General features: G+C 37.4%; 8 protein-coding genes across 13 annotated transcripts; 4 read left to right on the forward strand and 4 right to left on the reverse strand.

Annotated features, from left to right (window-relative positions):
• Positions 1–262: 262 nt before the first annotated feature.
• On the reverse strand, positions 263–3,951 carry RMI1 (recQ-mediated instability protein (DUF1767)). Of its 2 annotated transcripts, NM_001126014.1 has the most exons (9): positions 3,320–3,918; positions 3,058–3,228; positions 2,776–2,921; positions 2,563–2,661; positions 2,241–2,395; positions 1,278–1,801; positions 1,079–1,189; positions 864–995; positions 263–674 (listed from the first exon to the last, which is right to left on the reverse strand). In NM_001126014.1, the coding sequence occupies exons 1-9, from the start codon at positions 3,851–3,853 to the stop codon at positions 513–515; spliced, it is 2,034 nt and encodes a 677-aa protein (NP_001119486.1). In that variant the 5' UTR covers positions 3,854–3,918; the 3' UTR covers positions 263–512. The 2 variants fall into 2 exon arrangements, with proteins under 2 accessions (NP_001119486.1, NP_201159.2); NM_125749.5 differs by lacking the exon at positions 2,563–2,661 and having other exon boundaries at positions 3,320–3,951.
• A 103-nt stretch (positions 3,952–4,054) lies between these two features.
• AT5G63550 (DEK domain-containing chromatin associated protein) lies at positions 4,055–7,735 on the forward strand. Of its 2 annotated transcripts, none has more exons than NM_125750.6 (11): positions 4,055–4,671; positions 4,753–4,786; positions 5,294–5,373; positions 5,531–5,590; positions 5,677–5,790; positions 5,873–5,953; positions 6,027–6,092; positions 6,330–6,750; positions 6,878–6,975; positions 7,071–7,101; positions 7,194–7,735. In NM_125750.6, the coding sequence occupies exons 1-11, from the start codon at positions 4,285–4,287 to the stop codon at positions 7,412–7,414; spliced, it is 1,593 nt and encodes a 530-aa protein (NP_201160.2). In that variant the 5' UTR covers positions 4,055–4,284; the 3' UTR covers positions 7,415–7,735. The 2 variants fall into 2 exon arrangements, with proteins under 2 accessions (NP_201160.2, NP_001154794.1); NM_001161322.2 differs by having other exon boundaries at positions 4,093–4,671; positions 6,024–6,092; positions 7,194–7,652.
• Positions 7,736–8,790: 1,055 nt separating this feature from the next.
• Positions 8,791–10,899, forward strand: FACT (HXXXD-type acyl-transferase family protein). The gene is made up of 2 exons (NM_125751.3): positions 8,791–9,431; positions 9,869–10,899. Exons 1-2 carry the CDS (start codon positions 8,997–8,999, stop codon positions 10,712–10,714), a joined length of 1,281 nt encoding a protein of 426 aa, NP_201161.1. The 5' UTR covers positions 8,791–8,996; the 3' UTR covers positions 10,715–10,899.
• A 380-nt stretch (positions 10,900–11,279) lies between these two features.
• GSA1 (glutamate-1-semialdehyde-2,1-aminomutase) lies at positions 11,280–13,325 on the forward strand. Of its 2 annotated transcripts, NM_125752.4 has the most exons (3): positions 11,280–11,619; positions 11,773–12,591; positions 12,678–13,325. In NM_125752.4, the coding sequence occupies exons 1-3, from the start codon at positions 11,437–11,439 to the stop codon at positions 13,098–13,100; spliced, it is 1,425 nt and encodes a 474-aa protein (NP_201162.1). In that variant the 5' UTR covers positions 11,280–11,436; the 3' UTR covers positions 13,101–13,325. The 2 variants fall into 2 exon arrangements, with proteins under 2 accessions (NP_201162.1, NP_001332291.1); NM_001345595.1 differs by having other exon boundaries at positions 11,355–12,591; positions 12,678–13,321.
• Positions 13,326–14,057: 732 nt separating this feature from the next.
• Positions 14,058–15,956, forward strand: FLS2 (flavonol synthase 2). Of its 2 annotated transcripts, NM_125753.3 has the most exons (3): positions 14,058–14,598; positions 15,118–15,445; positions 15,537–15,956. In NM_125753.3, exons 1-3 carry the CDS (start codon positions 14,210–14,212, stop codon positions 15,570–15,572), a joined length of 753 nt encoding a protein of 250 aa, NP_201163.1. In that variant the 5' UTR covers positions 14,058–14,209; the 3' UTR covers positions 15,573–15,956. The 2 variants fall into 2 exon arrangements, with proteins under 2 accessions (NP_201163.1, NP_001332248.1); NM_001345596.1 differs by having other exon boundaries at positions 15,118–15,956.
• Positions 15,957–16,389: 433 nt separating this feature from the next.
• FLS3 (flavonol synthase 3) lies at positions 16,390–18,119 on the reverse strand. The gene is made up of 3 exons (NM_125754.3): positions 17,528–18,119; positions 17,074–17,401; positions 16,390–16,870 (listed from the first exon to the last, which is right to left on the reverse strand). Exons 1-3 carry the CDS (start codon positions 17,905–17,907, stop codon positions 16,652–16,654), a joined length of 927 nt encoding a protein of 308 aa, NP_201164.1. The 5' UTR covers positions 17,908–18,119; the 3' UTR covers positions 16,390–16,651.
• Positions 18,120–18,566: 447 nt separating this feature from the next.
• FLS4 (flavonol synthase 4) lies at positions 18,567–19,916 on the reverse strand (the record flags this gene model as incomplete). The annotated part of the gene is made up of 4 exons (NM_148158.2): positions 18,567–18,900; positions 19,010–19,217; positions 19,270–19,341; positions 19,522–19,916. 4 exons carry the CDS (start codon positions 19,914–19,916, stop codon positions 18,736–18,738), a joined length of 840 nt encoding a protein of 279 aa, NP_680463.1. The 3' UTR covers positions 18,567–18,735.
• Positions 19,917–20,070: 154 nt separating this feature from the next.
• On the reverse strand, positions 20,071–22,048 carry FLS5 (flavonol synthase 5). 2 transcript variants are annotated; one of them, NM_125755.4, is made up of 3 exons: positions 21,332–22,048; positions 20,880–21,207; positions 20,071–20,792 (listed from the first exon to the last, which is right to left on the reverse strand). In NM_125755.4, the coding sequence occupies exons 1-3, from the start codon at positions 21,748–21,750 to the stop codon at positions 20,562–20,564; spliced, it is 978 nt and encodes a 325-aa protein (NP_201165.1). In that variant the 5' UTR covers positions 21,751–22,048; the 3' UTR covers positions 20,071–20,561. The 2 variants fall into 2 exon arrangements, with proteins under 2 accessions (NP_201165.1, NP_001032131.1); NM_001037054.1 differs by having other exon boundaries at positions 20,164–20,790; positions 20,875–21,207; positions 21,332–21,938.
• Positions 22,049–22,341: the final 293 nt, after the last annotated feature.

Raw genomic sequence — 22,341 nt, forward strand, 5'->3', positions numbered from 1 at the left:
TTTAAATTGGTATTATTATTCTTTAAAACATAAAACGACGTCGTTTACAACTTAATAAAACTGTTAACGTTGACTTGAATCTGTTAAATTGACCTGTCAGTTAACTTAACAACGTGTCTTATTTGGTCGAGTCAATAAAAATTAAAGATTTAATTGGAAAATCAACTAAAATTGAGAATTTAATTCACCAAACCCAAAGTTGATACTTTATTTCACCATTTTTAGTAAACTGATGATTTTCTTGACATTTTTCTTATATAATAACCTTTGTTTTTTTATTTTTCTGTTCAGCAATAATAACATTTGTTTTATTATCTTAAAATACAAGTTCATAAGAAAACTTTACAACACCTAATCTACTTTTTGACTTTAAAATTACTTAAAAATGCAGAACTGGAATCACCAAAGGTAAAATACTCGGTTTAGTTGAACCAGGAGGAAGTAATACCTAAGCAGGTATAGATGACGTTGAGTCTTCACACTGTTTCACAAGCTTTTAGTTGAGTACTGGATCAAGGGGACAGAACAACAACTGGATTTAAGCTTGAGGATGTTCTTGAAGAAGATTTGATTCTGTCCAAGAGTAACCGAGCATCGGTTAGCGAACATCCCTGATTCATTTCGATAGCTACTGGATATTGCGACGATCTGTTCATTTCTACCACCATTATTCCCTGCAGTAACATAAAAATGAACATTTTGAAAAAAACTAGTCTTCCGAAGTATGGTCTTCATATCCAGTCCTAAGCCTAGTTTCTAGATTCAACTTATGTCTGAAAGTAACTTATGTTTGATGTATCTGATCATATAACAAAGACAGTCTAAAACTGATATGTTAGGAAACACAAGTTAGCAGGTTTTACCTCAAAGTCAGCGAGAAACAACTGGAAGCGTTTCAGTTTCTCTTTCATCATGGCATTTAGTGATGTTGGAGCTGACGAGGAAAGAGCAGCTGTGACTTCCATGGATGAATGTCCTATCCTTTTTTGTACAACCTGCAGAGGGGATGACATGGACCTGATGGGTGATCTTCATTCTAATACATCAAATTCATTGCGAAATGAGGGATGGGACTCACGTCGTTATGGAGCAAAATCTCACAGATGAGACTACCATCATCAACATAGCATAGAAGCTCATACGTAGACTGTTGCTTGAACTGGAATTTCTTCACTCCAGTTAGAAAGCACTGCAAAAAATGAATACTTTAATAACAAGAGTTGAAATCATCATTGATTGAAGACTGAGAGTGCTTTAATTAGTGGTGTTAGTAGTACCTTGATCCTTCCTTGAACAAAATGTATGGTATCTTTCATAACTGCCCATTTTTGAGACAACTCGGCTAAGTATGTGAAAGGTTTCTCTGTATTTGTAGACAGCACAGAAGGGCCTTCCAAATCGACAACCATATTACTGAATTCTGCTGCTACACCGCCTGAATCTGAACCATATATATGAGTCGTTGTATCCCTTACACGACCAGTGTCAATATGCATTTCTTCAACAAATGAAGTCACGTTAGATGTTTGATCCAATGAATTTCCGCCAACGTTGTTGGCAAAAGATCTTGCACCACTGCAGGCACCACTGCAGCTAGTACCAGTACCAGCTGTGGATGCTGCTCGGTGAATGTTACTAGAAGTTGAATGTATATCAGAAAACGTTCTTTCCCCGTGCGCAGAAGCAGTATCAATCTGCATATGCTCAACCCTTGAAACAGTAGCTCCCACATTGGTAGAAGCAAGAGGTTCATCCATCGCCCGTGAACTATTGTGAGTTCTCGTTACATGTACGGGTATGCCTGCCATAAGTGGTTTGTTCAAAAGAGAGTTAATAGCCACTAATAATCTCAAAAGAAAGTGGTCATCTCACGTTCCAGAAAGTATTCAAGGACAGACATCATTTTCTCAGAAAGACACCAAAAACGTTTTTAATGTTGTAACTCGGCTATGGTGAAGTAAGAAAAGATCATAGGAAACACAGAACGAACCATGATTGTGCTCTAGTATGTTATAATTTATGATAATAAGCTAAAAAATGGGAATAGTCTGTTTCCTTTGATTCAAAATCTTCACTTATCCACTTTCCTGTGATGGAACAAATAATTACTCTGGTTCAGGGTTGACAGTAATGAACACTTTGACTAGTTTTGTGAACTCTACTTTTGAAACATGCAGCTACTCTTTTTGTTGACATGTAATTTTTTCTGAACAAGAAGATTAATGTAGAAACTCCCCTACCTTGATTGGCTTGAGTGTGACTAGCATTGCCCGAGGCAGAACTATTTACATGATTACCAGTATCATGTACATGATTACCAGTATCATTGCCATTTAGCGACCACGCAGCTAGAGTTGCTCTGGTTGTTAAAGAAGGAACCACTCCTACCCTTGTTCTGCAAAAGTTAAAATCAAATAAAAACTTTGACAAGAAGGGTAAAATTTACAACTGCAAATAGAAAAGACAGTTAGTAGTATGTATGTTATAAACTGTTTTAACGCGATAAAATGCAACATCTTTCAACAGAAACCAATCCAAATGCAGAATTCACTAAACGAGTACATTGTCAGGCATACTCCAAACCAGTCTCTATTCTCAAGATCAAAGAAGCTGTAGCCAAAGAAATCGGTGAAACACACTGGTTGCAAATAATCTTTCCAACTGAAGAGACATACATCATGACACAAATTTCGAATATGAAGTGAGGGGGAGAAACAAAAGCTGGAGAAATATCGAATTTTGAACAATGTAAACCAATCTTTGAATAAATCTAACCTTTTTCCTCTTGGAGGTTTGTTTACTTCAACAACCAGACGCTTTCGTGCTTCTTCTAGTTCTTCAACCATCCCTCCTAAAACTTCTACAATCTCAGGTACTAGCATTAAAAGCCCATGCCGAACTTGTACACTAGATACAACAATCTGCATTTAGCTGTTCTAGTCAGTACTTGTACTAAAAACACAGACATGTATAAATAATCTTAAAGGCTGTACAATGGCCTTAGAACAAATATTCATACAATTTTCACAACTACAATCCTCAACAAGAAACACACACCTTTAAACCAGCAGGAGCCAAGACTTGAAGATCTTTAATAGGCCTGTATTCCATACCAAAAACGCGTTGAACACCATCTGTCATAGACAGCTTAAGGCACCTCTTAAGCCCTGCATTAGCATTCTCATACCTCCCTTTGAGTGGGCAGCCAATGTTAACAATCTCATCAACCTAAATTTGAAAAATTTAAGCAAAAATGTTCAGCCAAAATCACACATTGCGCAATTATATATACAGTGTAAAAACCAAACAATCAAATAACCTGCAGAACAAACGGACCAGCGAGTTCTATACGATTCATAGACGCAACGTTCGGAGGAAGAACACCACCTCCGCATAAATTCATATCGAAAAACATAAACTGCTCGAAGCAATGCTTAGCTTTAGCTGCAACATCGAGGTAGGAAAATTGTGGAATTGAAGTTTCAAGTCCTGAAAGACAAGATACCCACCACTCCCTCTTCAATTTAATCCCCATTCGAGAAAGAACCTCACTGATCGGCGATTCATAGTCATTGCCGCTCACTGACTCCGACGGATAAACCGGATACGGTGTAGGAATACTAGAATCCGGCGGTGTAGGCTGGGGATTACCAAAAACGTCGATAATCTCAACTTCCGATATAGCGATTCTCTCACCGGGATTAGGGTTAGAATTCGACGATACTGAGGTTTCCGGTTGTATAGATGAAGCAATACCAAAGCTCTGAACAGAATCACCAACTCCGCTTGTTCCAGTTTCATCTTCTTCTTCTTCGTCGGAGGAGTACCGGAGTTGCAGGCGCCGTCTACGCATTTCTTCGCCGGCGAAATTTAGGGAATTTTATTGGTTTTCCCTCCAAAATCAATTTTCTATTTTGCTTTTTTTTTTGAAAAAGTTTGTTTAGAAGCCAGAACGCAATTGGGCTCATTAGGAGGAAAATGGGGCCTGTTATAAAATTGGGCCGAGTTTTGTTGTATGTATGTATATGTGTATGTATATAAATTTGGGTTTAGTTTTGCCGCGAGCTGAATTTGGTGAAAATATTTGGGGGTGACGAAAAGAGCCCGCCTTTGTGTTCTAATTTTTGGTACCAGAATTTTTGAAAATCCCCAAATTTTTTTGTTTCTCTTCTTCATAATCGTTGAATTAGGGTTTTACAATTTCGAGTTTCCCCAAATCTGAAATTTGAGTTTTTTTTTTTCTTGACTTTTCACGTTTTGATTCGCCTGTTGTTTGGGTTTGAAATGGCGACTGAAACCCTAGATGAGAAGACACCGGAAGTGAATTCTCCGGCGAAGGAGGAAATTGATGTTGTTCCGAAGGAGGAGAAGGAGGTAGAGAAAGAAAAAGTGGATTCGCCGAGAATTGGCGAAGCGGAGGAGGAGAAGAAGGAAGATGAAGAAGAGGGTGAAGCGAAAGAAGGAGAATTGGGTGAGAAAGATAAAGAAGACGATGTAGAAAGTGAGGAGGAAGAAGAAGAAGAAGAAGGAAGTGGAAGTAAGAAATCGTCGGAGAAGGAAACGGTGACTCCGACTAGTGAGAGACCAACGAGGGAGAGAAAGAAGGTTGAGCGTTTCTCGTTGTCGACTCCTATGCGGGCTCCACCGAGCAAGTCCGTTTCAATTGAAAAGGTAGCTTGATGGAACTTTTGTTTGTCTTTCTTATTTGTCTTTATGAGAATTGGATCAATTAGTTATGGTTTTTTGTTGTAGGGTCGTGGAACACCTCTCAGAGAAATTCCAAATGGTATGTATGAGAATCAATTTCGATTTGTGGTTGTTTTGATTGAAGTCTTGTGAATTTGTGATGTGTAGATCTAATTGTTGTTAATCAGAACGATGAACAATCTTGGCTGGTTGGCACATCTTAGATCTAGAAGATGAGATAGCTATTGTGAGATTTTTCCTGTCTGTGTTGGCATGATTATAGATAGAACCATTTCATTAGAAAAGCTTGGGCTTTTGGTCTACTTGGATACTATTACTTCTACCAATTTGATACCTATAGTCTGACTTTCTGATGGAATATCACTATTAGTCTATTAACTTGCTGTCTGTGATTTGCTTAATTTTGCTGTGGAGAAATACTCATACTCTGCACTGTTGTTGATAAGAAGATGAGATTTTTTTTTTCTTTCTTTCTTTCTCTTGTTTGTTTGTTTAGCTTGAGGGTGAAAATTTTAGTTATTTTGATAAAGACTTGTTTACATTTATTTTTGATTAGAAAGTTGTCTGATAATTTTTGCTGTTTCAGTGGCTCATAAACTATCGAAGAGAAAAGCTGATGACAACCTGATGTTACTACACACCATTCTTTTTGGGAAGAAAGCAAAGGTGCGCTAAAAGTTGCTCTTATATTCCACATATGGTAGTTATGTTTCACTTGCAAGCTTCTGTCTCTGTTAGTATGGATGTCGTCTCGGAATTTTCATTGTTTCTTTGCCAGAGTGCATAGCTACTTAAAAAGCGTTTTGTGAAAATTTCTCTACAGGCACAGATGGTTAAGAGAAACATTGGTCAATTTTCTGGCTTTGCCTGGTCAGAGAAAGAGGTATAACCCATTTCAAGTTTATTTTGTTACAGGGATGTGTATGCTGTTGTCCCTGGTGTTGAAACTTTTATTTAAATGTTTCTTAGGAGGAGAAGCAGAGAGCACGAATAAAAGAGAAGATTGACAAATGCGTAAAAGAAAAATTGATTGTTTTTTGTGATGTGCTTGATATCCCTATAAGCAGAAGTAACGTGAAAAAAGTAAGTGATAAGAAGATGTAGTCTATCTATTTATTGCACCTTGTTCTATATTCTAAGAAATCCTCTATCCTGATACTGCCAGGAAGAACTAGCTGTCAAAGTGCTTGAATTTTTGGAATCTCCCAAGGAAACTAGAGATGTTATAATTGCTGATCAAGAAAAGGTATTATTGGAATCAGTACATTATTGTTCTACATGTTCATTCTCAATGGGAGCACTGAATTCATTTTTAGCAGGCGAAAAAGCGCAAGAGTACACCAAAAAGGGGGAAATCTGGAGAATCTTCGGACACCCCTGCCAAGGTTTGTACTTTGTTATTATCTCAATTCTCTTATTTGCATTCATTGCCTGCTACTGGCGCCTTTATAGCTTGTTTTTCTTTTATTTTCCTCATATGACTGGTGTGAATTTTGATTTTAAATGTTTGGTTGGATTACCGTCATTCGCATGAATTATTATATGCTTTCTCATCTATGTGACTTGATTTATTAGTTGTTGACCATGGGTTGTACAAATATCCCTGTTTTGTTACTACGCAGAGGAAAAGGCAAACTAAAAAGCGAGATCTTCCATCTGACACGGAAGAAGGCAAGGATGAGGGAGATGCTGACTCTGAAGGAACTAATGATCCTCATGAAGAAGATGATGCAGCGCCAGAGGAAGAAAGTGACCATGAAAAGACTGACACTGACGATGAGAAAGATGAAGTAGAGGTTGAGAAACCATCCAAGAAGAAAAGCTCATCGAAAAAGACTGTAGAGGAGAGTTCAGGGTCCAAAGGTAAGGATAAGCAACCTTCTGCCAAAGGTTCTGCAAGATCTGGGGAAAAGTCCTCCAAACAAATTGCTAAGTCAACTTCATCCCCAGCTAAGAAGCAAAAAGTTGATCACGTTGAGTCTTCTAAAGAGAAAAGCAAGAAACAGCCGAGTAAGCCACAGGCTAAGGGATCTAAAGAGAAAGGTTAGAACCATTCTCAGCTGCTTCTGAGGCTTAGCCTCGTTCGATTTATGTTTTATATGAAATCATCCTATTTGTTTTTGAAGCTGATTATTTATATTTGTTCTCCTCTATCATGGATTGGAAACAGGAAAAGCCACTAAGAAAGGCAAAGCCAAAGCAGAGCCCACCAGAAAAGAGATGCTTGAAGTGGTGTCCAAAATTCTGAAGGAAGTAGACTTCAATACGGTAAGATGGTTTGATTTTCCCAAGTCCAAATACAATGTAATGGTTTAAAAAACTTGAATAGATGTTCTCATACACTTTTTTTTTCTTAATAACAGGCAACACTATCAGATATTCTGCAGAAGCTAAGTATGTTATTGGATTTTGCTTTTATTATCTATTTCGCAATTCAAATGTACAAGGAGCTTTTTGGTAACATATGCTGTTTGTGATAACGTCAGGTGACCATTTTGGTGTCGAGCTGTCGCATAGAAAACCAGAGGTGAAGGATGTTATCACAGAGGCCATAAATGCAATGACTGATGATGAAGAAGAAGATGAAGAGGAAGAAGCTGAGGCAGGAAGTGACAAAGAAAAGGAAGAAGTAAAAGGAGAGGAAGAAGAGGAAAAAGCTGAGGCTGAAAGTGACAAAGAGAAGGAAAAAGAAGAGCCAAAGGATTGAGGTTAAGAGTTTCGTTTTCCTTCGTTCAAAATCTAATGTGAAGGAAAGCAAAACTGACACAACTTTTGTGTGAACCAGAGCAAGTGAAAGTGTGTCGAATCTGTACTTTTGTACTGTGTAATCTCTATAGTCTGACTCTCATTATGTAGTTTTAAGTGTCTTTTACTTGTGTAGCTGTTACCTGTTACCTGTTAGGTTTTCTAATCCTTGTTTTATTTGATAGCCAGATACTTTAGGGAATTTTACTTCTTCTTTTCTTGGGTTTAATTTAAGACATATTCGTATATTTCATTTAATTCTGTTATCTGATTTGTGAGATCATGAAAACGAATGTTGAACTTGAAACTTGAGTGGGTTCAGAAAAACTACTCTGTATTAAAAATCCCAGTGTCACATGATAATGATCCTTCAGTAAAGGTAGACATAGCTTTTTTGCAGTGTGATATGCACAAATACAATCTATATTTTTATGTAAAAGATATATTTCTTTGAAAGTACTTATAAAAATATGTTTTTCATAAAAAAAATTATATGTAATTCTGAAAGTATGTGATATGCACAAGCACAACCTATATTTCCTACATTCAAATTCGGGTTTTTCTTGACGCCAAGTTACATTCAATTATCAATAATAGGGCTAGTTCAACTAATGCTATTTATTTATACAATCCACCCACTACTAAATCTCAATCTCCAAGGATCTTTATATATTAATAAGAAAAGCTACTATCCAAATGCGACCTTGTTCGTGAAGTGTTTGGTTTATAATTTGGTGGCTTAAGACTATAGCCCACCATTGACCCAAAAAAAGAAAGGAAAATTAATAGTAGACTATATAGCTACCAACTCCCTATAATTTACCTTGAAATTAAACCAGCTTTGTATTTTTTTAATAGAAGTCAGGGCTCTACAGTTTCATTTTAAACTTTTTTTTTTGTTATATTACATCCTGCAGGTTAGTTGTAATTTGTAAACGTAATCAACATAATAAAACCATTTACATAGACTGATTAAAGTTGATTCCATTTGATAATATTTAGCTATTTATATATCAATCAACCACCAGCTCTTAAATATATGTATTCAAATTGTTTTGTTGACTCTTTTTGCTACACTTTAAATTTGAATCTAGAATGTTGTCCTGAAACAAAAATCTGTGGATTGAACAAAATTATACACCAGGTAAAATTTTGAAGTTTTTAAAAGCAGGATCACATACTCCTAATTTTAGATTGGATAGATCTAGTATAAAAATATGAAGTTTTTTTCCCAAAAAATAATAATACCATTTAGCTCTTAATTAAATGCATGCAAACTAAAGATAAAAAGAGGAATTATTTTAACCATTCTAACTCGTCACAACATGCCTAATCATTCCAGGTTAATTTTAGAGTTTTCAAATCGTCATATTAACATGTGATCCTGAAGACTCTTCTCTTCTTTCTTCTACCATTAGCTGAAATCTTTACTTGTACCACAATTAACCTCAAACCCTAGCCCCTAAATCCCCCTAGAAATCAATCCATCCTCAGTTCTCCAAAAAGATATCTTTGGTTTTTCTTCACTGACAAAACCCCTAAAAATGGCCGACTCATTCGAGCTAATTGTAACCCGAAAAGAACCTGTTCTCGTCTCTCCAGCCTCCGAAACTCCAAAAGGTCTCCATTATCTCTCAAATCTCGATCAAAACATCGCCATCATTGTCAAAACATTCTACTACTTCAAATCAAACTCAAGATCCAACGAAGAATCCTATGAAGTCATCAAGAAGTCACTCTCCGAGGTTCTCGTTCACTACTATCCTGCCGCAGGGAGACTCACGATCAGTCCTGAAGGAAAGATCGCTGTGGATTGCACCGGAGAAGGAGTTGTAGTGGTGGAAGCTGAGGCCAATTGTGGGATAGAGAAGATAAAGAAGGCTATATCGGAGATTGATCAACCAGAGACTCTTGAAAAGTTGGTTTACGACGTTCCCGGTGCTCGGAATATTCTCGAGATTCCTCCAGTGGTTGTTCAGGTGAGGGGTTGATCGATTGATATTATGTTTTGCTTGCTGTTTTGTGTGAGTGAACGAACATGACCTATACTGGATTTGGTCCGATATTGGTTTCAAATAACTATATTATATAGTAGAATTAGATTAATATTGATTTTTTAATTATGCATGTACGTATAAATACGCTAATTAGTAAGAAAGAAAAAGATCCATACTATTATTCACTACAAAATACATAAATTTCATAACTTTTAATTCAAAAGTATTTATATTGGAACATATCCTAATTGACGTTTTTCCAAGATTGTTGTGTGATTGTCGACAAAATAAATTTTGGACATACTCGTTTTTTTTTGGGCAGTACATTCGAGTAAATACGATTGAAGAAATCATGCATTTTTAGTTGATCGAATACATTGTATACGATGCTTCCATACAAATTTTGGTTTGTTTGTTAGGTGACAAATTTCAAGTGTGGAGGGTTCGTGCTAGGACTAGGCATGAACCACAATATGTTCGATGGTATCGCAGCCATGGAGTTCCTCAACTCTTGGGCCGAGACGGCTCGTGGCCTTCCTCTCTCCGTTCCACCTTTCTTGGACCGCACACTTCTCCGACCACGAACCCCACCAAAGATCGAATTCCCACACAACGAGTTCGAGGACCTCGAAGACATCTCCGGCACCGGAAAACTCTACTCCGACGAGAAACTCGTCTACAAATCCTTCCTCTTCGGACCCGAAAAACTCGAGAGGCTTAAGATCATGGCAGAGACGAGATCCACGACTTTTCAAACCCTAACCGGGTTTCTGTGGAGAGCTCGTTGTCAAGCCTTAGGGCTTAAACCTGATCAACGGATCAAGCTTCTCTTTGCTGCAGATGGAAGGTCGAGATTCGTTCCGGAACTTCCTAAAGGATATTCCGGTAACGGGATTGTGTTCACTTATTGCGTTACAACGGCAGGTGAAGTGACTTTAAACCCTCTTTCTCATTCAGTGTGTTTGGTCAAAAGAGCCGTTGAAATGGTCAACGACGGTTTCATGAGGTCAGCGATTGATTACTTTGAGGTGACTCGAGCTAGGCCGAGCCTAACGGCAACACTTCTGATCACGTCGTGGGCAAAACTGTCGTTTCATACTAAGGATTTCGGTTGGGGTGAACCGGTTGTATCTGGACCGGTCGGTTTACCTGAGAAGGAAGTGATTCTGTTTCTGCCATGTGGTAGTGACACGAAGAGTATCAATGTGCTGCTTGGACTTCCTGGCTCGGCTATGAAAGTGTTCCAAGGGATTATGGATATATGAATCATTAAAATTATTTATGGTTTAATGTTTGAATTTAAATTAACTATGATTTAAAAAGCAAATAATGATGATATATCAATTACGTGTTTGTGGTCGTATGAAATATTGTTCGTCGGTGGAGCAAAAATGTAACTAAGATGTTAAAGTATCAAGTTTAATAAAGAAAGCTATTGTGTTTACTAAAATGTTGTTTGGTAAGAGCTCAAATCTTTGATTTTCTTCTTACAATACTTTTTCTGACATAGAGATCAATTACAACCTACAAGTCACACCTTACAAAATAAACTTATCACACATAGCAAAAATATTATCACGAAAATTAAATCGTTAGAATTGTCTTTTTTTGATCAACGATTTGTCTAAATTCTGAAATTTTATGGTTAAAAGAAAAAAATCATTTGTAAGATTATTTTTACATAAACCAAAATAGTAAAGCTTTATATTCGATCGTATTTGAGTAACAATTTTTAAATTTCACACAAATTCCATGCTTTTGAAAAGCACCAAATTTAAACGTATCATAAATCAATTTAACCCAATATTTTAAAATAAATTAAAATATTTGACTTGACTTTCGTATTCGGGTCGGATCCACCCGGATTTGACAAATAAAAACCCGGTGGTTGGCCATCGCCTTATCTTGTTGACTCTTCTTCAATCATAAGCCCACCCACTTCGATTACCAACTCCGACCGCCAGAGACAGCGAGTTTCAGATCAAAGATGTCGGCGACGCTTACAGGATCGGGAACTGCTTTGGGGTTTTCGTGTTCCTCGAAGATCTCGAAAAGAGTTTCTTCTTCACCAGCTTCTAACCGATGCTGCATCAAGATGTCTGTTTCCGTCGACGAGAAGAAGAAAAGTTTCAGTCTTCAGAAATCTGAGGAAGCTTTCAATGCTGCTAAGGTAAATTGATTTCGTCCCACCGATACTTTTTGATTCTGGTTGAAAATTTTCGGAAAAGATCAGATTTTGATGGACTTGACTGAATCATGCCTCTGTTTTGCGCATAGAAATGTGATTCTGAATGTTGAACAAATGGTGTCTTTTTCATGATAGAATCTAATGCCTGGAGGTGTGAATTCCCCTGTTCGAGCATTCAAATCCGTTGGTGGACAACCTGTTTTGATTGATTCTGTTAAAGGCTCAAAAATGTGGGACATTGATGGAAATGAGTATATTGACTACGTTGGCTCTTGGGGACCTGCTATTATTGGCCATGCTGATGACGAGGTTCTTGCGGCTCTAGCTGAGACGATGAAGAAAGGAACAAGCTTTGGTGCTCCTTGTCTCTTGGAGAATGTTTTAGCTGAGATGGTTATATCAGCTGTTCCCAGCATTGAAATGGTTCGGTTTGTTAATTCTGGTACTGAAGCGTGTATGGGTGTGCTTCGTCTTGCCAGAGCTTTCACTAACAAAGAGAAGTTCATTAAGTTTGAAGGGTGTTATCACGGTCATGCTAACGCCTTCCTTGTTAAAGCTGGTAGTGGTGTTGCCACTTTGGGGCTACCGGACTCTCCAGGTGTCCCTAAAGCAGCTACTTCAGATACTTTAACAGCTCCGTACAATGATCTTGAAGCTGTTGAGAAGCTCTTTGCTGCGCATAAAGGGGAGATTTCTGCGGTAATTCTCGAACCTGTTGTTGGTAACTCCGGATTCATCCCTCCTACTCCGGAATTCATCAACGGTTTACGCCAGCTTACTAAAGACAATGGTGTTCTTCTCATCTTCGATGAAGTCATGACTGGATTTCGTCTAGCCTATGGTGGAGCCCAAGAATACTTTGGAATCACGCCTGATCTAACTACTCTTGGTAAAATTATTGGTGGGGGTCTTCCCGTGGGAGCATACGGTGGTAGACGTGATATTATGGAGATGGTAAGATCTGGCTCTAGACCTTTAACAAGCTTCAAAACTAGGGGTGGCCATGTACCAATGTTGCTATTCTTTTTTTTTTTTTGTAGGTTGCTCCCGCTGGACCAATGTACCAAGCCGGGACTCTAAGTGGTAATCCGCTGGCAATGACTGCAGGGATTCACACGCTGAAGCGGCTAAAGCAGGCAGGAACATATGAGTATTTAGACAAGATCACGAAGGAACTAACCAACGGAATCTTAGAAGCCGGAAAGAAAACCGGGCATCCAATGTGCGGGGGTTACATAAGCGGTATGTTTGGATTCTTTTTCGCAGAAGGACCGGTTTACAACTTTGCAGACTCAAAGAAGAGCGACACAGAGAAGTTTGGTAGGTTTTTCAGGGGAATGTTGGAAGAAGGTGTTTACTTTGCACCGTCTCAGTTTGAGGCCGGGTTTACGAGCTTGGCTCACACTCCCGAGGATATACAGTTAACAATTGCTGCGGCTGAGAGGGTACTGAGTAGGATCTAGAATGTTCCCAACCCTGAGTCTAGTTTCACAATCTTCATGTTTTGGGGACGATGTGTATGGTTTGATGAGCGGATGGAATAATTCTTGTGTAGTGAGTTGAATTTTGTTTCATCAGTAGAGCTTGAGATTTTTTGTATTTTAAGATCATCTGTTAATGTAATGGTTTTATGTTATCTCCTAAAGAAATATTGCTTTTAATACCAAACCGATTTGCCTTTCCGATTATTTCTGAGTACTATGAAGAATTCAGAAATGCATATAGATGGATGAAAATCGCATTGCTACTCAAATCGACATATCGCAGCAATGTTTTGGAATGAGTTTTGGATGTCTTTAGCTTGCTGAAACTAAATATATTTGAGAGCGTCAAGGTGGTGTAGCTATTGCAGGATATTGATTGGACCTAAATCTCTCTGTTGAAACCAAACAATTTCCTTAGAGAACAAGAAAGAAGAAGTGGATGATAAGGATTGGGTTTTAAGAATTCAGGAGTAAAATTGTAATCTAATCTCTCCATTTTTGTTAGTTTTGTACATTTTAAGTAGTCATGCTATATGTTGGAAAAAAGGAGTAGCCATGCTATATACCTAATTTATACAAACAATTGTGCTACAACTATTAAGCACAGTTTTTGTAGAAATATGTGTTATTATTAATGAATGATTCAAACATGATTTTTCAACATGTGATTGATGTAACCTTTTTTTGTTGGCAGCCTTGTGATTGAGGTAACCGTTGACAAAAAAGCTCAATTACCTAATCTTATCAAGAATAGAATGATAATTTCAAAGGAGAAAAAGGGCTATTCGAAAATCAAAAGCACAATGACACAAACGTTTTTTTTTTTTGTAATATTTGATAAAGGGATCGGATCTGAATACGGGAGTATGTGTTTACTTTGGTGGTGGTGATGTTTTGAGTATACTATTTGTTTTTTGTTTTTTTTTGATAGGAACAGTTTACCCTATTCAGACAAGACATGTGACAAATACACAATCAACAACAACGTTGTAAACCGGGACTAGCCGTGTCCACTCATTACAATCTTTATATTCACTACTCTAGCTCACAATTAAACCTTATTGTCACCATTATTTCCAGCGACCATTATGGAAGTTGAGAGAGATCAACACATTTCTCCACCATCTCTTATGGCCAAGACGATCCCTATCATCGATCTAAGCAATCTTGACGAAGAGCTAGTGGCACATGCGGTGGTGAAAGGGAGTGAAGAGTGGGGCATTTTTCACGTGGTTAATCACGGAATCCCGATGGATTTGATACAGCGGTTGAAGGACGTTGGTACACAGTTCTTCGAGCTCCCGGAGACGGAGAAGAAAGCCGTAGCAAAACAAGATGGCTCCAAAGACTTCGAAGGTTACACGACGAATCTCAAGTATGTAAAAGGTGAGGTTTGGACCGAGAATCTTTTTCACAGAATCTGGCCACCGACGTGTATCAATTTTGATTACTGGCCCAAGAATCCTCCTCAATACAGGTACTACTAATCTTTGGCTACAAATGGTTGTCTTCTGTCTAGTTAATTAGGGGAAAAATACCAAAGAATGAATCGTTTATTTATCTAACTATTTACGTTGAATATGAAAGGAACAAACGTACCGAAAATAAGCAAATTTAGTGGAAATAAAATGAGTCGGATAAATTTCGGTTTGAGTGGTTTGTCAATGATTGATTATAGGAATAGTTGAATGATTTAGTAATAGTAATATTTGAGCTAAATAAAATTGTTAGGATAAGAAGTTAAGAACTCTAACACCTTAATTATATTAAGAGGCTGCTTTAAGCAGATTTGTGTTTTTTTGTTTTGTTTCAGTTATAATATAAACACGTTAAATATGTATAGCAGAAACTTTTAATACTATGAAAATGTGAAAAAATTGATGAATATTTTTGAATAAAAAAAGAAAACAGATCACATTTTCAAAACATGAATACCTGAAAATGTATACAGTTCATCATATGTATTACTTATTTTTTTGTATCTAATTCATTATAGGGAAGTGATTGAGGAGTACACAAAGGAGACTAAGAAGCTATCCGAGAGGATTTTAGGGTATTTATCAGAGGGATTAGGGTTACCAAGTGAGGCCTTGATACAAGGTCTCGGTGGGGAATCGACCGAGTATGTAATGAGGATCAACAATTATCCTCCTGACCCGAAACCTGATTTGACTCTAGGAGTGCCGGAGCACACTGACATCATTGGAATCACAATCATTATCACCAATGAAGTTCCAGGGCTTCAGATTTTCAAGGACGATCATTGGTTAGATGTCCACTACATTCCCTCCTCTATAACCGTCAACATTGGCGATCAGATAATGGTTTGTTAGTCGAAGTTGTATGATTTCTTTAATTAATGAAAATGTCTCTATCATTTGGTTTTTGAAGTTTTTTCTTTTGGAATTTGTAAAGGCTGAGCAATGGAAAGTACAAGAATGTGTTGCATAGAGCGATAGTGGATAAGGAGAATCAAAGGATGTCATGGCCGGTTTTTGTGGATGCTAATCCTGATGTGGTTATCGGACCATTGCCGGAGCTCATTACCGGCGATAATCCATCAAAGTTCAAGCCTATTACTTGCAAGGACTTTAAGTACCGTAGGCTCCTCAAACTTCCTATCGAGTGAACTCAAATATATTAGTTGAGTCTTGTGTGTTTACTACATATATATTGTGATATTGTTATATTTTAAGTTAAGGGTGTGTAAAAGAATTGATATACTACTAAAACAATACCTACACTACATGCACTCAAAATATTCTTAAAAGTATTTAAGTGCTATATTAATATTTTGTATTCAAATTTCATCAAAATATTTAAAGAAAATTACATTAATTTTAAAAGTGTTAATTAATGATGTAAGCGAATTATTTCGCCGAATAAAGTATCAAAAAAATTAGTCTAGAAAATTGATATGTATTGTCACTATAAATAGAAAAAATGCAATGACGTGAATGACGATTAATATCCGTTTTAAAAAAGAAAATGAAAAAGTGGCTTCTCTAGTTTTTACTTTACCACCCACTAACTTTGGATTATGTGACGATGGTCCAACAAAAGTTGTTACTACAATAATTGTAACAAGTGCAAAACTTTATAGGTGGCGACGTGGCGTCGTAAATATTTTGTATAAAGGTTATCGTGTATCTCGTGCAATTTCATTTTTTTCTGTTAATCCAATGATCCAAACATATGGTACATATATATGGTATTAGTATATAATATATTTTAAAACTTTGGTTGGCATTGGTAATCTTTAGAAACGGTGATATTTTGTTGGATTAATACCGTTGCCGTGTTATATAATCTTTGTTAAAACCCACACGTAATGAGTAGTAGGCAAAAATTAACAAGAAATTAACGTTACAATCCAAATAGATTAATACTAAAATACGTACATGCACCATACAAACAATGCTGTAATTTGATAAATAGATAAAACTTATTAATTAAAGCAGAAGCAAACCAAACAAATATTTTTTTTATTCATGATCTCTTTTCTGTTTATGGGTTATTATGAGATTTTCTCAGTCGAGAAGAAGCTTCTTAAGCTTACGAAATTTGTAGTCTTTGTAGACATAAGGCTTAAACTTGGGAACGTTCTCATCACCGGTAATTAGCTCCGGCAAAGGTCCGAAGACTTGATCAAGGCTAGATTCCACAAAAACCGGCCACGAGATTCTCGTCTTCTCCTTATCCATCTTCGCCCTATGCTCCACACTCTTATACTTCCCATTGCTCATTCTCTGCCAAATTCCGAAAATAAATTAATCCCTAATTTATATGGAGCTTGAGGATCCGTGCCCTATTTCAGACTAATCTATATGACAAATGAAAAGGCTGATTATTATTTTCATTTAAATTTAAAGTATTATTATACACAATACCCTACCATGATTGAAACATTAAAAGATTTCAACATGGTCTCTTGAGTTCATAAATTTCTTACCAAGAATTGATCGCCGATGATGACGATGATCCCGGAAGTGGTATACTCCGCGTCGATCCATTGGTTATCTTTGAATGCTTGAAGCCCTAAAGCTTCATTAGCGACTAGGAGTGTGATTCCATTGACATCAGTGTGATCAGGAGCTCCCACGACTAACTCCGGATCTGGACACGGCGGATAGTAATTGATTTTCATTAGATACTCAATCGTTTCGCCGCCTAGACCTTCCTTCAACGCCTCATGCCTTAAACCTAGTCCTTCTGATAACCATTCCATGATTTTCTCCGATAGCTTCTTTATGTGACTTGCGTACTCTTCATTCACTTCACTGTTAAAATCCATCGTAAAACGATTAATTAATGACCCTAAAGTATTTTTGGGTGATTAATGCTAATTAGTTTTATAAATAATTCGAACGTAAAACCAGTTGACAATGAGTGGACTGGTCTCGTACATGTATTCTGGAGGATTCTTAGGCCAGAATTTGTGATTGACTCTAGACGGTGGCCAGATGCGGTGAAAGAGATGATCCACCCATGCGTTTCTACCTTCTAGATCTTTCTGGTACTTGGTTCTGTATCCTTCTATGTCCAAGGAGTCTTCTGGCTTCGCTACGGCTTCCTTCTCTGTCTCCGGTAGCTCGAAAAACTCCATTCCCACTTGTAGCAACCGCAGTATCAGCTCGGTCGGGATTCCGTGGTTAACCACCTGAAATATTCCCCACTCTTGGCTCGCTTTGACCACCGCACTTGCCACAAGCTCTTCATCGGGATTACTTAGATCAATAACGGGGATGTCCAGCGAAGAAATGTGTTGGTTTTTCTCCATCTCCATGGTTTTCAGTTTCACTCGTTCCTGCTTCGAGTACGGATCTATTGATCGGAGGAGAGAAGTTGCGATATGAATATTAAATAGGGTAAGGTGATGAACTGATGATGTTAGGGGTTGTCTGTTGTTACATTTGAATTTAAACAGTCAGATGACCTACTTTCTCTAATCACGTTTCTTCTCAACTTATTTTATTTTTTCTAAAAGCTTGGCACTTCCCTCGATATTAAATTCTAACCAACTTTCCAATAATATGAATGATTATTACAACGTTGTGTTTCTCGTTGGCACGGTAGAAAGAAAATAAAAATAGCATGATTTTTGGTCCTACTGTCATAAAATTATAGTAAACACTATAATAGTGCATTGGGTACACCAAAATTATATAATAGTGTCGAATTATTTGAACTGAATTGTTTAGGTTGGAGACAAAAAGAAAGAATTATTTAGGTTATCACAATACTCGAATTATATATATCAATACTGTCGGTTACTGAATAAGTTTTACTTTTGAAAAACCATTAAATTTTGAGTAATATTTAATAAACAGAACACTGAACAAAGACACACAAAGGGAAAAAAATAAAAATAAACAAAGACACACACACACCGATCATAATTTCAAAAAAAAAATAAAAAAAAAAATCAATTATTTCATCAAAGAAGTCAAATTTTTTTTGTTTGAACTTCAATTAATAGAAACCGGTTACAACAATGCCAAACGGCCAAATGAAACAGAGCAACAACAAACAACATACATACAACGACAAAGAAGTCAATTCTTGATCAGTCGAGAAAGCTTGGGGACTTCAATGTCTATGTAATCCTGGTAAGTTAAAGGCTCGAACTTGGGAGGATTATCGCCGCTGGTGAGTTCGGGAAATGGCTCACAACCATATCATAAGGAGGCTTGATATGAACCACCGACGACATCCTCGTTTTCTTTTTATCCATCAAGGCTCTATGCAACACATTGTTGTACCTTCCGTTGCTCATCTTCTACAAATCCCAAAACAAATCTCATCTAAAATTTTTAGTCAAACTATAAACATTATTTTTGGAAAAAAAGAAAAGAAAAATGAAACCTATAATAACTCATATGACTTACCATGATCTGATCTCCGATGATGATAATAACCGCGGGATATATATAATCTACATCGAGCCAGCGGTCTTCCTTGAACACTTGAAGTCCGAAAATTTCATTGGGAATGAGAAGTGTGAGTCCATTGAAATCAGTGTGGGCTTTTATTCCCATGACCCAATCTGGCTCTGGACACGGCCGGTAATAGTTGATCTTCATAAGATAACCAGCACTATCGTCCCCGAATGCTAACTTCAACATCTCACGTTGTAAACCTAGCTAACCCTTCGGATAGCAAACCGAGGATCTCTTCCGCTAGCTGCTTTGCATGCTTTGCAAACTCCTCAGTCACCTCTCTGACCCAAAATCGCAGCGGTTAATGTTTTTAGTTAGCACGTTGTTTAATTTGGGTAAATGCATAAATGAAATACGTACATGATTTCCATATATCATAGCACAAATTAAACGGTAAATTATAAAAAAAAAAAAAATGTTTGATCCATCTGTATATATATATATATATATATATATATAACCTGTATTCAGGAGGATTCTTAGGCCAGAATGCATAATTGACTGACGATGATGGATATAGATTATGGAAGATATGACTCCTTCTACCTTGTACATCATCCATCTCATATCCTTGTATCTCTTTGGAGTTCGCTGGTTTGGCCACGGCTTCTTTCTTGGACTCTGGGAGCTCAAAGAACTGTGTATCCACCTTGTGCAACCTCCGGATTAGTTCGGTTGGGATCCCGTGGTTAACTACCTGAAAAATTCCCCACTCTTCGCTCGCCTTTGCCACTTTACGCGCCACGAGCTCCCCATTGGTGTTGCTTAGGTCGACGACTGGGAAGTTTTGTGATGATGGGATTTTGTTGTTTTGTAGAGACAACGGAGGCTTGTGCTGGTCTCTCTCGACCTCCATGATTCTAATTTTTTTGTGATCAATCATTCAACCAATATACATGTTCTGAGCTATTTGAACATGTGATGTGGGAGTAGTTGAGATTATTAGGTGTTATAAGAGTGGAATTATTCCTCTTCTAGAACAAATTTCAATTATAATAGAACATTAATATCACACCTTTAATTACTAGCGTTTTTTCTTTTCAATATTTCAAATAATCTAAATATCTAACATTTCAGATAAACCGAAATAGAAATTCTCGAATAAAATTGTAGTTTAACATATAAAAATAAACACTTGATAATTTTGTAGATAAATTTTTGACGACCCAAATCACGTCAACGTATACTTTGGCACAGACGAAGAGCTCTTTTTGACTTCATAAGGTTGGCGTTGCTTTACATGATAACGTAAACGAATACAGCAACTTAAGCTGATTATTTTTGAGGTTAATCACTACGTACATAGGATAGGAGCGATTACATTTGAATGTATAGCATCAATCAGATGAATATTTTGTCTAACCGCTTAGCTTTTCCACATATTATTTTAAATTCTTGAAATAGTTTTATTGTACCACATATAGAAACCCTCAAAAGGAAGCTATTAAAGAATTGTCTCCTTGAACAATTCATCATCATTTATTGTAGGTATTGAGGGTTTTCAGTAGACAGGAAGATCTTCGAGCGCCCAGCCTCTTATCTTCTGGTCAATATAGTCATTATATATTAAAGTCTCGAATTTGGGAGGATTCTCGTCTCCGGTAAACTCCGGCAAAGGTCCGACGGACATATCAGCCCTAGGTGCAACAAAAACAGGCCAAGAAATCCTCAATTTGTCCTTATCAGACTTCGCTCTGTGAAGAACGTTCTTTAACCTCCCGTTGGTCATCCTCTGCAATTAATTTGAATCCACAAATCAACCCCAAAAACATTAACGAATCTCAAGTAAAAAAAACAACAACAAAAAAGTCAACCATACCATGAGTTGATCGCCAATGATAACAACCACGGCGGAGTCGATATAGTCAAGGTCCAACCATTGTTCGTCCTTGAAGGCTTGAAGTCCAGGAACCTCATTTGGGATGAGGAGTGCGATTGCACCCATATCGCTGTGCGCCGCGGCTCCTATGACTAATTCCGTATCTTGAGTTGGCGGATAGAAATTGACCCTAAGCACATACTCTGCCGTGTCACCACCTATACTTTGCGTGAACGTCTCACGCTGTAACCCTAATCCCTCTGATAACCAACCAAGAATCTTCTCCGTTAGCCTCTTCATATGCTTTGTATACTCCTCCGTCACCTCCCTGGTACCCCCAAAAATTTGGACGAAAATCCAACGTTTAAAATTTGATATTTTGTTAAAGAAATGAAATTTAACGTAAAACATGAATTACTAACTCATACGATTTTATTAGGAAAGGTACGTACCTATATTGAGGAGGATTCTTAGGCCAATATTTATAATTGATAATTGAGGGTGGAGAGAGTCTGTGAAAGAGATGTTCGTCCCAATTGTTTATACCTCCTAGATAATTCTTCTTGTATCCTTCGAAGTCTTCCTCTTTCGCCACGGTTTCCTTTTCAGCATCCGGGAGCTCGAAAAACTGCGTACCAACCATTTGCAGCTGCCGCATCAGCTCGGTTGGAATCCCATGGTTAACCACCTGAAAAACTCCCCACTCTTCACTCGCTTTCACCACCTCACGCACCAAGAAGTCTTCATCAGAAACGCTTAGATCAACGACGGGAACGTCGACCGCGCTTCCTCCAAGAGTCGAGCTCTCCAACTGCTTGCTCAAAGATGGGAGAGACGACTCAGATGCATTGTGGTCTCTCTCTTCTTCCATTGCTTCATAGGTGTGAGAAGGAAAACAAGGCTAGAGGGGATTTAAATAGGGTAACTGCTCGAGGTTATTAAATTTCTTGTATTTGTGAATTGGTGGTTTATTTATTGTGCGTGTTTTTTTTTTAAGAAATCAACTTTCATCTTCTAAGTCGACCATGAATGTAACCATTATTGGGTTGTAATATTTTTAGACTCTTATACTTATCTACTAAAATAAAGAAGACACAACTAGCTAGTTTGTAGCAAACGTAACGATCACGTTAATTAACAGCCTAATAATTGTATTATGGCAACGTCGTGGGTCCATTGTGTATCTTTAAATCATAAACCGTCTCATAACATTGGCCGCCATATATTTAAGAAATAAGAAAAATACAAAACTAGCTTTCTGACTTCTGCTAAAGACAAAAATAGCTAGGTTTAATTAAGAAGAAACTGTGTGATTGTGTCGATCTTGGTAGGTCAATGCTTCATATTTATACTAAATTGCTTGCAAACAGTGAGTTTTATCTTTAGCAGAAGTCAGAAGTCTGTTTGTGACTTCCACGATGCAGAATCACGTACAGTTTGTATAGCTTGGTTCACACATTTC

This window comes from Arabidopsis thaliana, chromosome 5 (assembly GCF_000001735.4).
Source record: "Arabidopsis thaliana chromosome 5, partial sequence".
NCBI classification, from domain to species: domain Eukaryota; kingdom Viridiplantae; phylum Streptophyta; class Magnoliopsida; order Brassicales; family Brassicaceae; genus Arabidopsis; species Arabidopsis thaliana.

Excerpts from the sequence above, each read along its gene's own strand:
- RMI1 (NM_001126014.1), bottom strand. The coding sequence starts at position 3,853 with ATGCGTAGACGGCGCCTGCAACTCCGGTACTCCTCCGACGAAGAAGAA. Across the intron at positions 3,229-3,319 it reads CTGGTCCGTTTGTTCTGCAG|GTTGATGAGATTGTTAACAT; the intron begins GTTATTTGATTG and ends TTTCAAATTTAG. Across the intron at positions 996-1,078 it reads AGATTTTGCTCCATAACGAC|GTTGTACAAAAAAGGATAGG; the intron begins GTGAGTCCCATC and ends TCCCCTCTGCAG.
- AT5G63550 (NM_001161322.2), top strand. The coding sequence starts at position 4,285 with ATGGCGACTGAAACCCTAGATGAGAAGACACCGGAAGTGAATTCTCCG. Across the intron at positions 4,787-5,293 it reads TCTCAGAGAAATTCCAAATG|TGGCTCATAAACTATCGAAG; the intron begins GTATGTATGAGA and ends TTGCTGTTTCAG. Across the intron at positions 5,591-5,676 it reads TTGCCTGGTCAGAGAAAGAG|GAGGAGAAGCAGAGAGCACG; the intron begins GTATAACCCATT and ends AATGTTTCTTAG.
- FACT (NM_125751.3), top strand. The coding sequence starts at position 8,997 with ATGGCCGACTCATTCGAGCTAATTGTAACCCGAAAAGAACCTGTTCTC. Across the intron at positions 9,432-9,868 it reads TTCCTCCAGTGGTTGTTCAG|GTGACAAATTTCAAGTGTGG; the intron begins GTGAGGGGTTGA and ends TTTGTTTGTTAG.
- GSA1 (NM_125752.4), top strand. The coding sequence starts at position 11,437 with ATGTCGGCGACGCTTACAGGATCGGGAACTGCTTTGGGGTTTTCGTGT. Across the intron at positions 11,620-11,772 it reads AAGCTTTCAATGCTGCTAAG|AATCTAATGCCTGGAGGTGT; the intron begins GTAAATTGATTT and ends TTTTCATGATAG. Across the intron at positions 12,592-12,677 it reads GACGTGATATTATGGAGATG|GTTGCTCCCGCTGGACCAAT; the intron begins GTAAGATCTGGC and ends TTTTTTTTGTAG.
- FLS2 (NM_125753.3), top strand. The coding sequence starts at position 14,210 with ATGGAAGTTGAGAGAGATCAACACATTTCTCCACCATCTCTTATGGCC. Across the intron at positions 14,599-15,117 it reads AAGAATCCTCCTCAATACAG|GGAAGTGATTGAGGAGTACA; the intron begins GTACTACTAATC and ends AATTCATTATAG. Across the intron at positions 15,446-15,536 it reads ACATTGGCGATCAGATAATG|GCTGAGCAATGGAAAGTACA; the intron begins GTTTGTTAGTCG and ends GAATTTGTAAAG.
- FLS3 (NM_125754.3), bottom strand. The coding sequence starts at position 17,907 with ATGGAGATGGAGAAAAACCAACACATTTCTTCGCTGGACATCCCCGTT. Across the intron at positions 17,402-17,527 it reads AAGAATCCTCCAGAATACAT|TGAAGTGAATGAAGAGTACG; the intron begins GTACGAGACCAG and ends GGATTTTAACAG. Across the intron at positions 16,871-17,073 it reads TCATCGGCGATCAATTCTTG|AGAATGAGCAATGGGAAGTA; the intron begins GTAAGAAATTTA and ends GGAATTTGGCAG.
- FLS5 (NM_001037054.1), bottom strand. The coding sequence starts at position 21,750 with ATGGAAGAAGAGAGAGACCACAATGCATCTGAGTCGTCTCTCCCATCT. Across the intron at positions 21,208-21,331 it reads AAGAATCCTCCTCAATATAG|GGAGGTGACGGAGGAGTATA; the intron begins GTACGTACCTTT and ends TGGGGGTACCAG. Across the intron at positions 20,791-20,874 it reads GGCGATCAACTCATGGTATG|GATGACCAACGGGAGGTTAA; the intron begins GTTGACTTTTTT and ends TTAATTGCAGAG.